General features: G+C 35.6%; 2 protein-coding genes across 3 annotated transcripts; both read left to right on the plus strand.

Moving 5' to 3' along the window:
* Window positions 1–841: 841 nt before the first annotated feature.
* LOC146923020 (uncharacterized) lies at window positions 842–2,464 on the plus strand. Its single transcript, XM_085711653.1, has one exon. It carries the CDS (start codon window positions 842–844, stop codon window positions 2,462–2,464), a length of 1,623 nt encoding a protein of 540 aa, XP_085567779.1.
* A 4,660-nt stretch (window positions 2,465–7,124) lies between these two features.
* LOC146923021 (uncharacterized) lies at window positions 7,125–10,213 on the plus strand. 2 transcript variants are annotated; one of them, XR_015012676.1, is made up of 4 exons: window positions 7,125–7,323; window positions 8,135–8,217; window positions 9,480–9,627; window positions 9,719–10,213. XR_015012676.1 is itself a non-coding variant. In XM_085715775.1 (2 exons), exon 2 carries the CDS (start codon window positions 8,212–8,214, stop codon window positions 8,653–8,655), a length of 444 nt encoding a protein of 147 aa, XP_085571901.1. In that variant the 5' UTR covers window positions 7,125–7,323; window positions 8,135–8,211; the 3' UTR covers window positions 8,656–8,937. The 2 variants fall into 2 exon arrangements, 1 of the variants encoding a protein (XP_085571901.1); XM_085715775.1 differs by lacking the exons at window positions 9,480–9,627; window positions 9,719–10,213 and having other exon boundaries at window positions 8,135–8,937.
* The last annotated feature ends 2,327 nt before the right edge of the window (window positions 10,214–12,540 follow it).

A 12,540-nucleotide genomic window follows, 5' to 3' on the forward strand; every position in this document is an offset into this window, starting at 1 on the left:
TGGATTACATGGTAGAATGAATTTTGTGAGACTTTTTAGTTAAAATTGTCCTTTAAAATCTTAATCTCATACAAAGACATGAGATTTCTTGAGACTCTTTTTATTATTATATTCTTTTGTTGTTTCTTCCACTTCACTTTTTTTTTTTTTAATCTTTTTTCGAGATTTTCTAACCAAGTGGTTTCGTTGATAACATTATTTCTTTTTCTTTTTTTACTCAACATCACGTTTACCAATTCTTTACTTTTTAGTCCTGTTCTTACATGTTTATATTATTCTTTTTTCTTTAAGAATGAATTTTGATTTTATTAGCAACTATTATTATTATATTAGTACTCAATCTCATAATAGTAAAAAAATGATATATACTAACGGAGCTAACCTCACGAGTACAATAATGTAATACTTTTAACATTTATAAAGTATTATTGAGAATGTCTTCATATTATTAAATAATCTACTTAACTATTTTATAACCAAAAATTTCAACTACTCCAATTGATAAGTCTATTTTGGATTCTTCTAAAAAAAAGTATATTTTTGTTTTAACAATTATAATTTTTTGTTAAACATGGTTGAAGTATTATATATAATTATTATTAATTATGAATTTAATTTATTTGTGAAAAGATATCAAATATATATTATAGATTAATCCTCTAAAAACCACAAAGGGGAAAAAATCACACTAGATAAGATATGTCATAGCAAACACATGAGATGTACCTATTATATATAATTGGTTATTGATATTTGATACAGTCAACTATTTTGGTATTAAATTGTAAAAAGAAAACTATTTTGGTCTTAAAGTATTGTGCAACTACGTGGATTGAGTGCAATGAGCTCTGAGTTTGTCTTCTCCGCTCAAAGCAACCAAAACCTTCAAGCCACCAAAAAGCCCCCCGATCCCCAAAAGTTTCCAACCCCTAAGATTTCCTTTCGTGATAAACTCCTAGGCCCCTCCCAAGAAATCCCAATCCGTGAAAAAGAGGACATGATTGAAAAAAAGCTTGTCCGTATTGAACATGAAAATGGAAACCGGCTTCTACCCAAAGTTTATCTTGAACCAACAGTCTTCCAAGAACTCTGTACTCCATGGAAGGATGCAATTGTTGTTAAGTTGTTGGGGAAAAATCTCGGCTACCACACCATGAGAGAACGGCTGCAAAAAACATGGAGGCTCCAGGGAGGATTTGAAATTATGGATAACGATAATGGATTTTTTATGGTGAAATTCGACCAGGCTGCAGATAAAGAGAAAGTCATCACCGGAGGCCCTTGGTTAATATTTGATCACTGCCTCGCAGTCACTCATTGGTCACCAGAGTTTGCATCTCCAAACGCCAAAGTGGATCGTACTATTGTCTGGGTGAGATTTCCAGGATTGAATTTGGTCTACTATGATGAGAGTTTCCTCCTAGCTATGGCTTCAGCATTGGGCCGCCCAATAAAAGTAGACACAAACACTCTAAAAATTGAACGAGGGAAATTTGCAAGAGTCTGTGTTGAAATTGATCTCACTATGCCAGTGGTAGGAAAAATTTGGGTTAATGGTCATTGGTACAAAGTCCAGTACGAGGGCCTTCACCTAATTTGCACCACATGCGGATGCTACGGTCACCTGGGAAGGAACTGCCCTACAACGCCGGTCACAACCAACCCTACTCCTCAAAATGCAGCCGTGAACCACCATGAGGGAAGCACACAGTCGCAGCAATCAACTCCCACAGCCACACAAACGCATTTAATTCCGGATACCCAAAACGGTAAGGCAGTTAATATTTTTCCTAATGAAGCATCAGCACATAATGACAAAATAATTAGTATTGATGAGGGAAATAATGAGCTGCATGGTGATTGGTTACTGGTTACAAGAAAAAAGAAACCACCCACTGGCCCCACCTCAAGTCACAAAAAAATTGTTCCTCATAAAACAAATCGTTTTACAGCCTTGAACAATTTGACCCAAGAAATCAAACCTGGCCCACCACACCAAGCTAGCCACTCTCGGCCTACCTATACTGAACCCCCACGCGCTACAAAAAGCTTCAAAGACCCAAAAAGGTGCCGTCATGATGATGATGATGGAGTTATTGACTCACCTAAAGAATTTCCCTTTGTCCCCACAAGCAACAAGAACATTCCTTTTGTCCCCAATCCTAAGTCACCCCTCAAGACTACATACGTGGCTAAAGGCATCTCTCCAACCCCCATTGACCAACAAATTACCACCCATGGCCCACATATACACGCCCCACCAGAAAGTAGCAACACAAAGCAAGCAAACAATCCTAAGCCTGACAACATGGTTTCAAACTACCACAAGCAACCCGACCTAGACAAAATCATTCCCAACAATGACCAAAGCTGCGACATCATTCAAGATGGGCAGGATGACCATATTATTACGCCTGGAAATCATGACCTTCATGGTACTGCCGAGGAAGACATGGTTACGTAATTGCTCCCTCTTGTGGTCCCTTATTGAATAAGTTGTTATGGAAGCTCTCCTACATATCTCCATCCTCTCTTGGAATATTAGAGGGGCACAAAATAACAATGCTAGAAGGAACCTCAAAGAATTGATGAGAAAGTATAATCCAACTCTCATGGCTATTTATGAAACTCATGTACCTTACAGTAGACTATCCTCTTTTTGGACCAACAATGGTTACACTCCTATTCACATCATAGAAGCAAATGGCCACTCTGGTGGAATTTGGCTTATGAAACAATTAGCTACTAACATCACAACTGCTGTCATTGACACTACACCCCACTCCATCACCTTCTCAGTTAGCCGTGGTAGTGCCAATACCCTTTGCACTTGTATTTATGCTAGCCCAAACCCTACCTTGCGCCCCCACCTCTGGTCCCATCTTGTAAATTTCAATCACACCACTGATGCTCCTTGGGTCCTCATAGGTGACTTCAATGAAACTCTTCTCCCTAGTGATCAAAGAGGAGGCTTTTTTCACCACAACAGAGCAGCCACTTTCTCTAATTTCATGAATACTTGCAACCTTCTTGACCTCACTACTACAGGTGGTCGCTTTACTTGGCATAGAAACAATAATGGCATCCGCGTTCTCTCCAAAAAGCTTGACAGAGGCCTTGCAAATGTTGACTGGCGCATGTCGTTCCCCGAAGCCTTTGTTGAGGTTCTTTGCAGACTTCACTCAGATCATAATCCTCTTCTTCTCCGATTTGGTGGACTCCCTCTTGCTAGAGGACAAAGGCCTTTCCGTTTTGAAGCTGCTTGGATTGACCATAATGATTACGCGGAGTTGGTAAAAAGATCCTGGTACTCTCCCAACCATAACATCGTTGCGTCTTTAAATAAGGTAAAGGACAACTCTCTCACTTTCAACCAGGAAGTTTTTGGCAACATTTTCCAAAGAAAGAAGCATATCGAAAATCGACTCAAAGGCATCCAAAATTATTTGGAGAGGGTCGATTCCCTCCGGCATTCTCTCCTAGAAAAAGAATTACAGCGTGAATACAACCACATTCTTTTCCAAGAAGAAATGCTTTGGTACCAAAAATCAAGAGAAAAATGGGTCAAATTTGGGGACAAAAATACTGCTTTCTTCCATACTCAAACTATCATTAGAAGGAAGAAAAACAGAGTCCATCGCCTTCAGCTTCCCTGTGGTACTTGGACCTCAGATAGCGACACTCTTCAAGAAGAGGCCCAAAATTATTTCAAGAATTTTTTCAGTGGTAGCCAGCCCCACCATGACCGTTCTTTTAATGAAGGTGCTCACCCCATCATTGATGCCGATGGAAAAATTTCTCTAACCTCTCCCATTACCAAAAATGAAGTGTATGCTGCCCTTAATTCCATGAAGCCCTATAAAGCCCCTGGTCCAGATGGTTTCCATTGCATCTTTTTCAAACAATATTGGCATATTGTTGGTGATGATATTTTTCATATGGTCCAAACAGCCTTCCAAACAGGTTACTTTGACCCGGAGATCTCAAACACTCTCATTGCACTCATTCCTAAAATTGACCCACCCAATACTTTCAAAGATTTCAGACCCATCAGTCTCTGCAATATTATTTATAAAATTATCACTAAGGTTTTGGTTCATAGACTGAGACCTATTCTTACTAATATTATTGGTCCCTACCAAAGCAGTTTTCTGCCTGGTAGGGGTACTTCAGATAACTCTATTGTTTTGCAGGAAATTCTTCACTTCATGAAGCGGTCTAAAAGGAAGAAGGGTTTTGTAGCTTTCAAGCTTGATCTGGAAAAAGCCTTCGACAATGTCAACTGGGATTTCCTTAGTTCTTGCCTTCGAGATTTTGGTTTTCCTGACATCACCATCAAGCTCATCATGCACTGTGTATCTTCCTCCAGCTACTCTATTTTATGGAATGGTAACAAGCTTCCTCCCTTCAAGCCTACTCATGGTCTCAGACAGGGTGATCCGTTGTCTCCGTACCTATTCATCCTTTGCATGGAAAAGCTCTCAGTTGCTATCAACTCCGCTGTCAACAATGGGAGTTGGGATCCGATTCAACTCACAAATGGGGGGCCTCAAATTTCTCACCTTTTATTTGCCGATGATGTACTTCTTTTCACTAAGGCGAAGAACTCTCAATTCCATTTCATCCACAACCTCTTTGATAGATTTAGTAGAGCGTCTGGTTTGAAAATCAACATTGCGAAGTCAAGAGCTTACTACTCTTCTGGTACACCGCATGGAAAAATCATCAATCTCACCACCATCTCTGGAATTCACAGCACTAATTCGCTTGGCAAGTACTTGGGATTTCCTATGCTTCAAGGTCGTCCGAAGAAAAGCGATTTCAATTTCATAATTGAAAAAATGCAAACTCGTCTGTCGTCTTGGAAGAACAGGCTCTTAAATAGAACAGGTAGAATAACTCTTGCAACATCTGTATTATCCTCCATCCCTACCTATTATATGCAGATCAATTGGCTCCCTCAGAGTATTTGTGATAATATTGACCAGACAACTCGGAATTTCATTTGGAAAGGAACAAATAATAAAGGTATCCATTTAGTGAATTGGAAAAAGGTCACTAAACCAAAGCATCTTGGAGGGTTGGGAGTTCGAACAACAAGAGATGCCAATACTTGTCTACTTGGGAAACTTGTTTGGGATATGGTGCAATCAACTAACAAATTGTGGGTTAACCTTCTCGCTGACAAGTATAAAACCGGAAAGAATTTTCTCCACGCCACTTTCAACAGTAGCAGCTCCTCTTCTTGGGTTTCTATTATCAAAGCCAAAGACATTTTTTGTTTCGGTTACAATTGGCGCGCCGGCTCAGGCTCCTCATCTTTTTGGTTTGATAGTTGGAGCACCCATGGTTTTATTGGATCGCTTGTTCCCGTAATTGACATCCATGACACCCAGCTTTCAGTTAAAGATGTTTTCACATTCAATGGGCAACATACTCATGCTCTCTATACAAATCTTCCTCAGGTAATAGCTGACTTTATAAACAGCACACACATGAAATTCAATGACATGGTGGAAGATGCATTCGTATGGAGTCACAACAAAAATGGTGTCTATACCACTAAAAGTGGATACTCCTGGCTGCTACAGAACTCGGACTCCCTGTCTCTTACTATCCCTAATTTATCTTGGTCTTGGATTTGGGGTTTGAAGGCTCCCGAGAAATTCAAGCTACTTGTCTGGATCGCAAGTCACAATGCTGTTCCTACATTATCTCTGCTTCATCACCGGCATATTGCGCCCTCTGCTGACTGTCCAAGATGTGGGGAACAAGAAGAAACTATTTTACATTGCCTACGAGACTGCAGGTTCTCTTCCAGCATCTGGCTTAAGCTCGGATTCACGAATCAGTCGTTTTTCCAGGACAGTGTTGCGCACAGCTGGATCAAAAATCACGCTACTGGTAGTCACCCCTCAACCTTCCTTGCCGGCCTCTGGTGGACGTGGAGACACCGGAATTTAATGTGCCTTAACCATGAAACGTGGACTCTCCCTCGGCTGAGCTTTCTCATACATGACACAGCCGAATCCATAGATGCTAGCTTTCAAAGGACGACAAACACTCACCACAACCGTATGGTTAGATGGAACAATGAAAACTTCAACTGTCATGTGCTCAATGTGGACGGCAGCTGTTTAGGAGTGCCAGTCAGAGCTGGTTTTGGTGGAGTCATTCGCAACTCTGCTGGTTTTTATCTCTCGGGTTTCTCAGGTTTCATCCCGAATTCAACAGACATCTTGTTTGCCGAGCTCACCGCTATTTATCGTGGCCTCCTTTTGGCAGTGGAAATGGGACTACAAGAATTGGTGTGCTACACTGATTCCCTGCTCTCTATGAGTCTCATTACTGGTCATGCATCCAATTTTCATGTTTATGCAGTTTTAATTCAAGACATAAAAGACCTCTTGTCCTCAAGAAACTTCACCATTCTTCATTGTCTCCGTGAAGGAAACCAGTGTGCTGACTACATGGCGAAGCTTGGAGCCAACTCCAATCAAGAACTCTCTTATCATGCTACTCCGCCGGACGAGCTCCTTCCTTTGATTAGAACCGACGCCATGGGAACTTTCTTCCCAAGGGCTTAGGTTTTCTTTCCTGTTTTGTTTCTGTTGTTTTCTTTTTCTTAGCTATGTAACCAAAAAAAAAAAAAGTATTGTGCAACTAAAATATTTTACTCTAGAAATTATTTCAATCAATTATTCTTGTTTAACGGTGCACTAATTTTTTCATTGATAAAGTAATTTTGACACAATTTTTTTTTAGGTTAATACTCATTAAAAATTAGTCTCTTTTTACAAATTTAATCTCTTATAAGTGACATTTATTTCGAGATTATGAATCATTAATTAAAATTAATTAATAAATAATTAAGTGATAAGAAAGTGATGGGTTGAGAAAGAACGTTGTGTCATTAGATCCGAAAGTTAATCCAAAAATGAAGGAAACAATGACACCTAACACAACCCGACCCAACATATCCCACATTTGGATCAGAATTTACCCGAAATTTAACACGAATTTGGTTTTGTCCTACGTTGGTGTGTGTCCCACCTCACAAGTCCACAGTGTCCGTAAGTGGATCACTTTCTATAAATACACGGTCCCATTCTTCCTCATTCCTTGCTCATTTCAGTTTTTTTGTTAGTTTGGTTTTAGGTGCAGAGAGAGAGAGAGAGAGATATTTAGAGAGAGAGAGAGAGAGAGAGAGAGAGAGTGTTTTATTTTTTTTTAATAATATCTGTTTTTGTTTTTCTCTTTCATCATTTTTGTAGGTATATTTTGTGGAAGAAGACTTTGTAGCTTGACTTTGTGAAAGAACATGTGAGTTTATTTTTTCTCTTTTTCATTCATTTGTTACAATAATTGTTATTTTATTTTCATGTTTATTATAGGTTTTTAATGTATTTTTTTTTTATAATTTATCATAATTATTAATTATTTTTATTATTAAAATCATTGAGATTTTTTTCTTAATTTGATCATGTATGATGAGTGTGATAGAGATAGTATTGTTTTGAGGGTTTGATAGGATGAATTTTATGCATGAAAATGTTGTATGTTAAAGATTTTTTCTATAGTTTGTGTTAATTATTATGTTGTTTGTACATCGTAATTTGGATTTTGGTTAGATCTACAGCATGTGGATAATTATTTGGTCATAGATTGAGTGTGGTTTGTCTTATTAGCATGAGAGAGACCCAATGATAACAAACATATATACCCTTTTTCAATTATAATTTTTTTCTGATAATTCATTTGGATTTCTCTCATTTTGGTATCTGCAAATTTCAATTTTAGGTTATGATTGATAAAAGTATTTATTTTTTATTTTTTTGAGAGAGGGTTGATAAAAGATTGTAAATATGTGTTAGGTTTTCCCTTTTTCGTACGTTGTTGCATCAACAAAACAAGATCCAATTTATGGAAGATATTTTTTTCACATTTATCACATAGTACTTCTGTTTTTGGTACCTTTTTGTGGAAGGGAATGATTAGTTGTTGATTAGTATGAAATTAGTTTATTGTTAGAAGGATGTTAAAGTAAAATTAGTTTAAGATTAAGATTGGTTAGTTATAGGAGAGTTTCTGTTGAGTTTGACTGAATTCTGTGTTGTTGTGGTGGGCCCTGCAGAAAATTCAGGGAAGGCCTTAAAGCTGGGAGTGAGTTAGATTGAAATCTTAGAAGAAGTTTCTCTTTGAACTGAAAAAATGGAGGTATTTGGAAAATCTATGGTTGCCGCTCCTTCAAATGTTATTTATCTGTCAAGTATTTTGGGTCATGATGGTCCAAGTCCTGTTCACAAATGCGATTGGAAATGCCAAAACGAAAGTGTTTGGGGAAACATGTTTCGCTGCAAGCTGACAGGGCTGACTCACATCTGTGATAAAAACTGTAACCAGAGAATTCTCTATGATAACCATAGCTCCCTTTGCCTAGCAAGTCGTCAAATTTTCCCCCTTACTCCAACTGAAGAACAGGCAGTGAGAGGCGTTCGAAGGAAGCTCGACGCAGCAGAGAATTCACACGTTGATAATAACGGTGGCTGTAAGCGTAGGCGGGATGCACAGTTTCATCCTTCTCCTTTCGAGAGATCTTTCTCTGCTGTCAGTCCTATCTGCAGCCAAGTTGGAGATGGCATGGATACAAACTAGACATCGAGATTCATATAACTGAAGGAGACCTTTTATCATTTCCCTAGTTTTTATTTTCTTTTGCTTTTTCCATCTGATGAGTATCCATGACAAAACTTGAACAATTATGAATCGCCGATTGGTGGACATGATGTGTCCCCATTCGCCGTAGGATGTCTTTATGTTTCTAGTAATAATGTAATGCGGTATTTAAATTGGCTTGACTGTTGAATGGAGACTTGAGCTGGCTGTGTGTACACACAGTTATGAGACTTGAATTGAATTCAGTTTCTTTATAACTTACTGAGAATCTGAATGGTATATTTAGCTTACCACAGGATATATTCAGGCCTTTTTCTATCATGCTTTAATTTAATTTGGATTTAGTTGATGTAAATATTAGCAATGTTTATGATGTATCTGTAATCGCAGAGCGACCTTATTCTAGTATTAGTCTGGTGTACGTTTGTATTCTTCTACTTTTGTTTTCTATGGTTCTGTTCGAACAGAAAACAAGTATTAATCCTGTGCTGATAACTCAGGTTCTGTCCGGTTCTTCATTTGCAAGTTTTTGGACTCTTAGGAAGACTGATTTACTAACTCTTCCTCTGTTACAGGCTCACGGGAGATGATACTAGTTCTAGTTCGAACTTGTCTTAATTGAATTTCTTTAACTTTTTGTGGTTCTGTGAGTTGAATGTAATTTGTGCAGGTTTTGAAGCATATGTGCTAGGAAGGAGCCTTCTAAACATTTGTTTCAATACTGAATGATTTCTTATGATATATATTTTTCCTATACTTTTATAACATGTAATATTGATAAATGTTTCATTTTATTGATGCAGGTACGTGCATTGCAATCTTAGCTCGAGTCTTTATTTTTGCTGAAGTTTGGAGATTGGAGCTGTAAAGAATTAAAGGCTACTTGATGCTACAATATATCAAAAGAATTGAGGCAAGAGCATTTAAGACAGCCAATGGAAAGTTGATAAAGTAGGTATCCCTAATCTTAAATATGAATTCTCATTGAAATTTCAGACCTCATTGTGTTTGACTTCTCCATTTCATGAATTATTTCTTGTAGAATTTGAGGTGCATTGAGCAAATTAAGGGTTTCCTTCACCTAGAATCTCTCTCATCGTCGCAATAGTCTCTACAATCGTTGTCGCCAAAAATATCTGCATAATGTGTGGAAGGATTGAAAGTTAGCCTGTTTTGAAGGGTTGAAATTAATCAACTGTTTTCAAAATTTCATACTTCTGTTAAATTTCATACTTCTGTTTTCGAAAGTTAGTCGCTGGATTGCTTTGTTCATAGCATCTGCTAAATTTCACACTTCTGTTACATTCAAAATTTCATACTTCTGTTAAATTTCATACTTCTGTTTTCGAAAGTTAGTCGCTGGATTGCTTTGTTCATAGCATCTGCTAAATTTCACACTTCTGTTACATTCTTAGCATATTTGTGTAGCTAGAGGATTGTAATATATTTTTTTTTTCCAACTTTGATGTCACTATCTCATTCCTTGTAGCCTGAAAGTATCCAATCAAGCAATGAAATTTGCAACTGTTGATGTTCATGTACTATAGCTATCCTATTGGTGGATGTTCTGCTTATGTTTTTTGATTCCTTGCCAATCACTTTTGTCAAAAATAAAATGATACTATGAAATTAGATAAGTGTACTTTTAAGATTTGTAAGTAGGGCTGGGCATGGTTCGGTTATCCATATTAACCGAACCGAACCGAACCGCTTTGGTGAAATGGTTCGGAATAACCGAACCGAACCGTTAAGTTTTGGAAGTAACCGAACCGAACCAAAGTTATGGTTCGGTTAACCGTTTTCTTGCCTGTTAACCGAACCGAACCAAACCATTAAGCATATCTATTTAAAACCAACTTATTTTACAAAAACAACTTATTTTAAAATAACTTATTTTATGCAAAACAACTTATTTTAAAATCAGCTTATTCAAAACAGCTTATTTATGCAAAACAGCTTATTAGGATCTCATTTTTCAAAATAACTTATTCGAAACAGCTTATTTATTCAAAACAGCTTATTAGGATCTATTTTTCCAAAATAACTTATTCAAAACAGCTTATTTATGCAAAACAGCTTATTAGGATCTCTTTTTAAAAAACAACTTATTCAAAACAGCTTATTTATGCAAAACAGCTTATTAGGATCTCATTTTTCAAAATAAATTATTTGAAACAACTTATTTATGCAAAATAGCTTATTAAGATCTCTTTTTTCAAAATAACTTATTCAAAACAGCTTATTTATGAAAACAACTTATTAGGATCTATTTTTTCAAAATAACTTATTCAAAACAGCTTATTTATGCAAAACAGCTTATTAGGATCTCTTTTTTCAAAATAACTTATTCAAAACAACTTATTTATGCAAAACAACTTATTAGGATCTCTTTTTAAAAAACAACTTATTCAAAACAGCTTATTTATGCAAAACAGCTTATTAGGATCTCATTTTTCAAAATAAATTATTTGAAACAGCTTATTTATGCAAAACAGCTTATTAAGATCTATTTTTTCAAATTAACTTATTCAAAACAGCTTATTTATGCAAAATAGCTTATTAGGATCTATTTTTTCAAAATAACTTATTCAAAACAGCTTATTTATGCAAAACAGCTTATTAGGATCTCTTTTTTCAAAATAACTTATTCAAAACAACTTATTTATGCAAAACAACTTATTAGGATCTCTTTTTAAAAAACAACTTATTCAAAACAGCTTATTAGGATCTCATTTTGAAAACAATTTTTTTTTTTGCATAAATAAGCTATTTTGAATAAGTTATTTTGAAAAAACAGATCCTAATAAGCTGTTTTGCATAAATAAATAAGTTATTTTGAAAAAAGAGATCCTAATAAGTTGTTTTACATAAATAAGCTATTTTGAATATGTTATTTTGAAAAAAGAGATCCTAATAAGCTGTTTTGAATAAGTTATTTTGAAAAAAGAGATCCTAATAAGATGTTTTACATAAATAAGCTATTTTGAATAAGTTATTTTGAAAAAAGAGATCCTAATAAGTTGTTTTGCATAAATAAGCTGTTTTGAATAAGTAGTTTTGAAAGAAGAGATCTTGATAAGCCGTTTTGTATAAATAAGCTGTTTTGAATAAGTTGTTTTTTAAAATGAGATCCTAATAAGTTGTTTCGTATAAATAAGTTGTTTTGAATAAGTTATTTTGAAAAATGAGATCCTAGTAAGCTGTTTTGCATAAATAAATAAGTTATTTTGAAAAAAGAGATCCTAATAAGTTGTTTTGCATAAATAAGCTGTTTTGAATAAGTAGTTTTGAAAAAAGAGATCTTCATAAGCCGTTTTGTATAAATAAGCTGTTTTGAATAAGTTATTTTGAAAAAAGAGATCCTAATAAGCTGTTTTACAAAAATAAGCTATTTTGAAAAAGTTATTTTCAAAAAAGTGATCCTAATAAGCTGTTTTGCATAAATAAGCTGTTTTGAATAAGTAGTTTTGAAAAAAGAGATCCTAATAAGCTGTTTCTTATAAATAAGTTGTTTTGAATAAGTTATTTTGAAAAATGAGATCCTAATAAGCTGTTTTGCATAAATAAGCTGTTTTGAATAAGTTGATTTTAAAATAAGTTGTTTTGCATAAAATAAGTTTTTTTTTTTTGTGGAATAAAATAAGTTATTTTAAAATAAGTTGTTTTTTTAAAAATAAGTTGGTTTTAAATAGATATGCTTAATGGTTCGGTTCGGTTCGGTTTGGATAACTGTGGTTATTAATGGTTCGGTTCGGTTAATTAACCATTATCAAAATAATGGTTCAGTTCATAAATTTGTGAAATGGTTCAGTTAATTTTGATATGGTTCGGTTCGGTTAACCGGTTCGGTTCGGTTAACCATTA

This window comes from Medicago sativa, chromosome 5 (genome assembly GCF_051527215.1).
Source record: "Medicago sativa cultivar Bolivia chromosome 5, Bolivia_mono, whole genome shotgun sequence".
Classification (NCBI taxonomy): domain Eukaryota; kingdom Viridiplantae; phylum Streptophyta; class Magnoliopsida; order Fabales; family Fabaceae; genus Medicago; species Medicago sativa.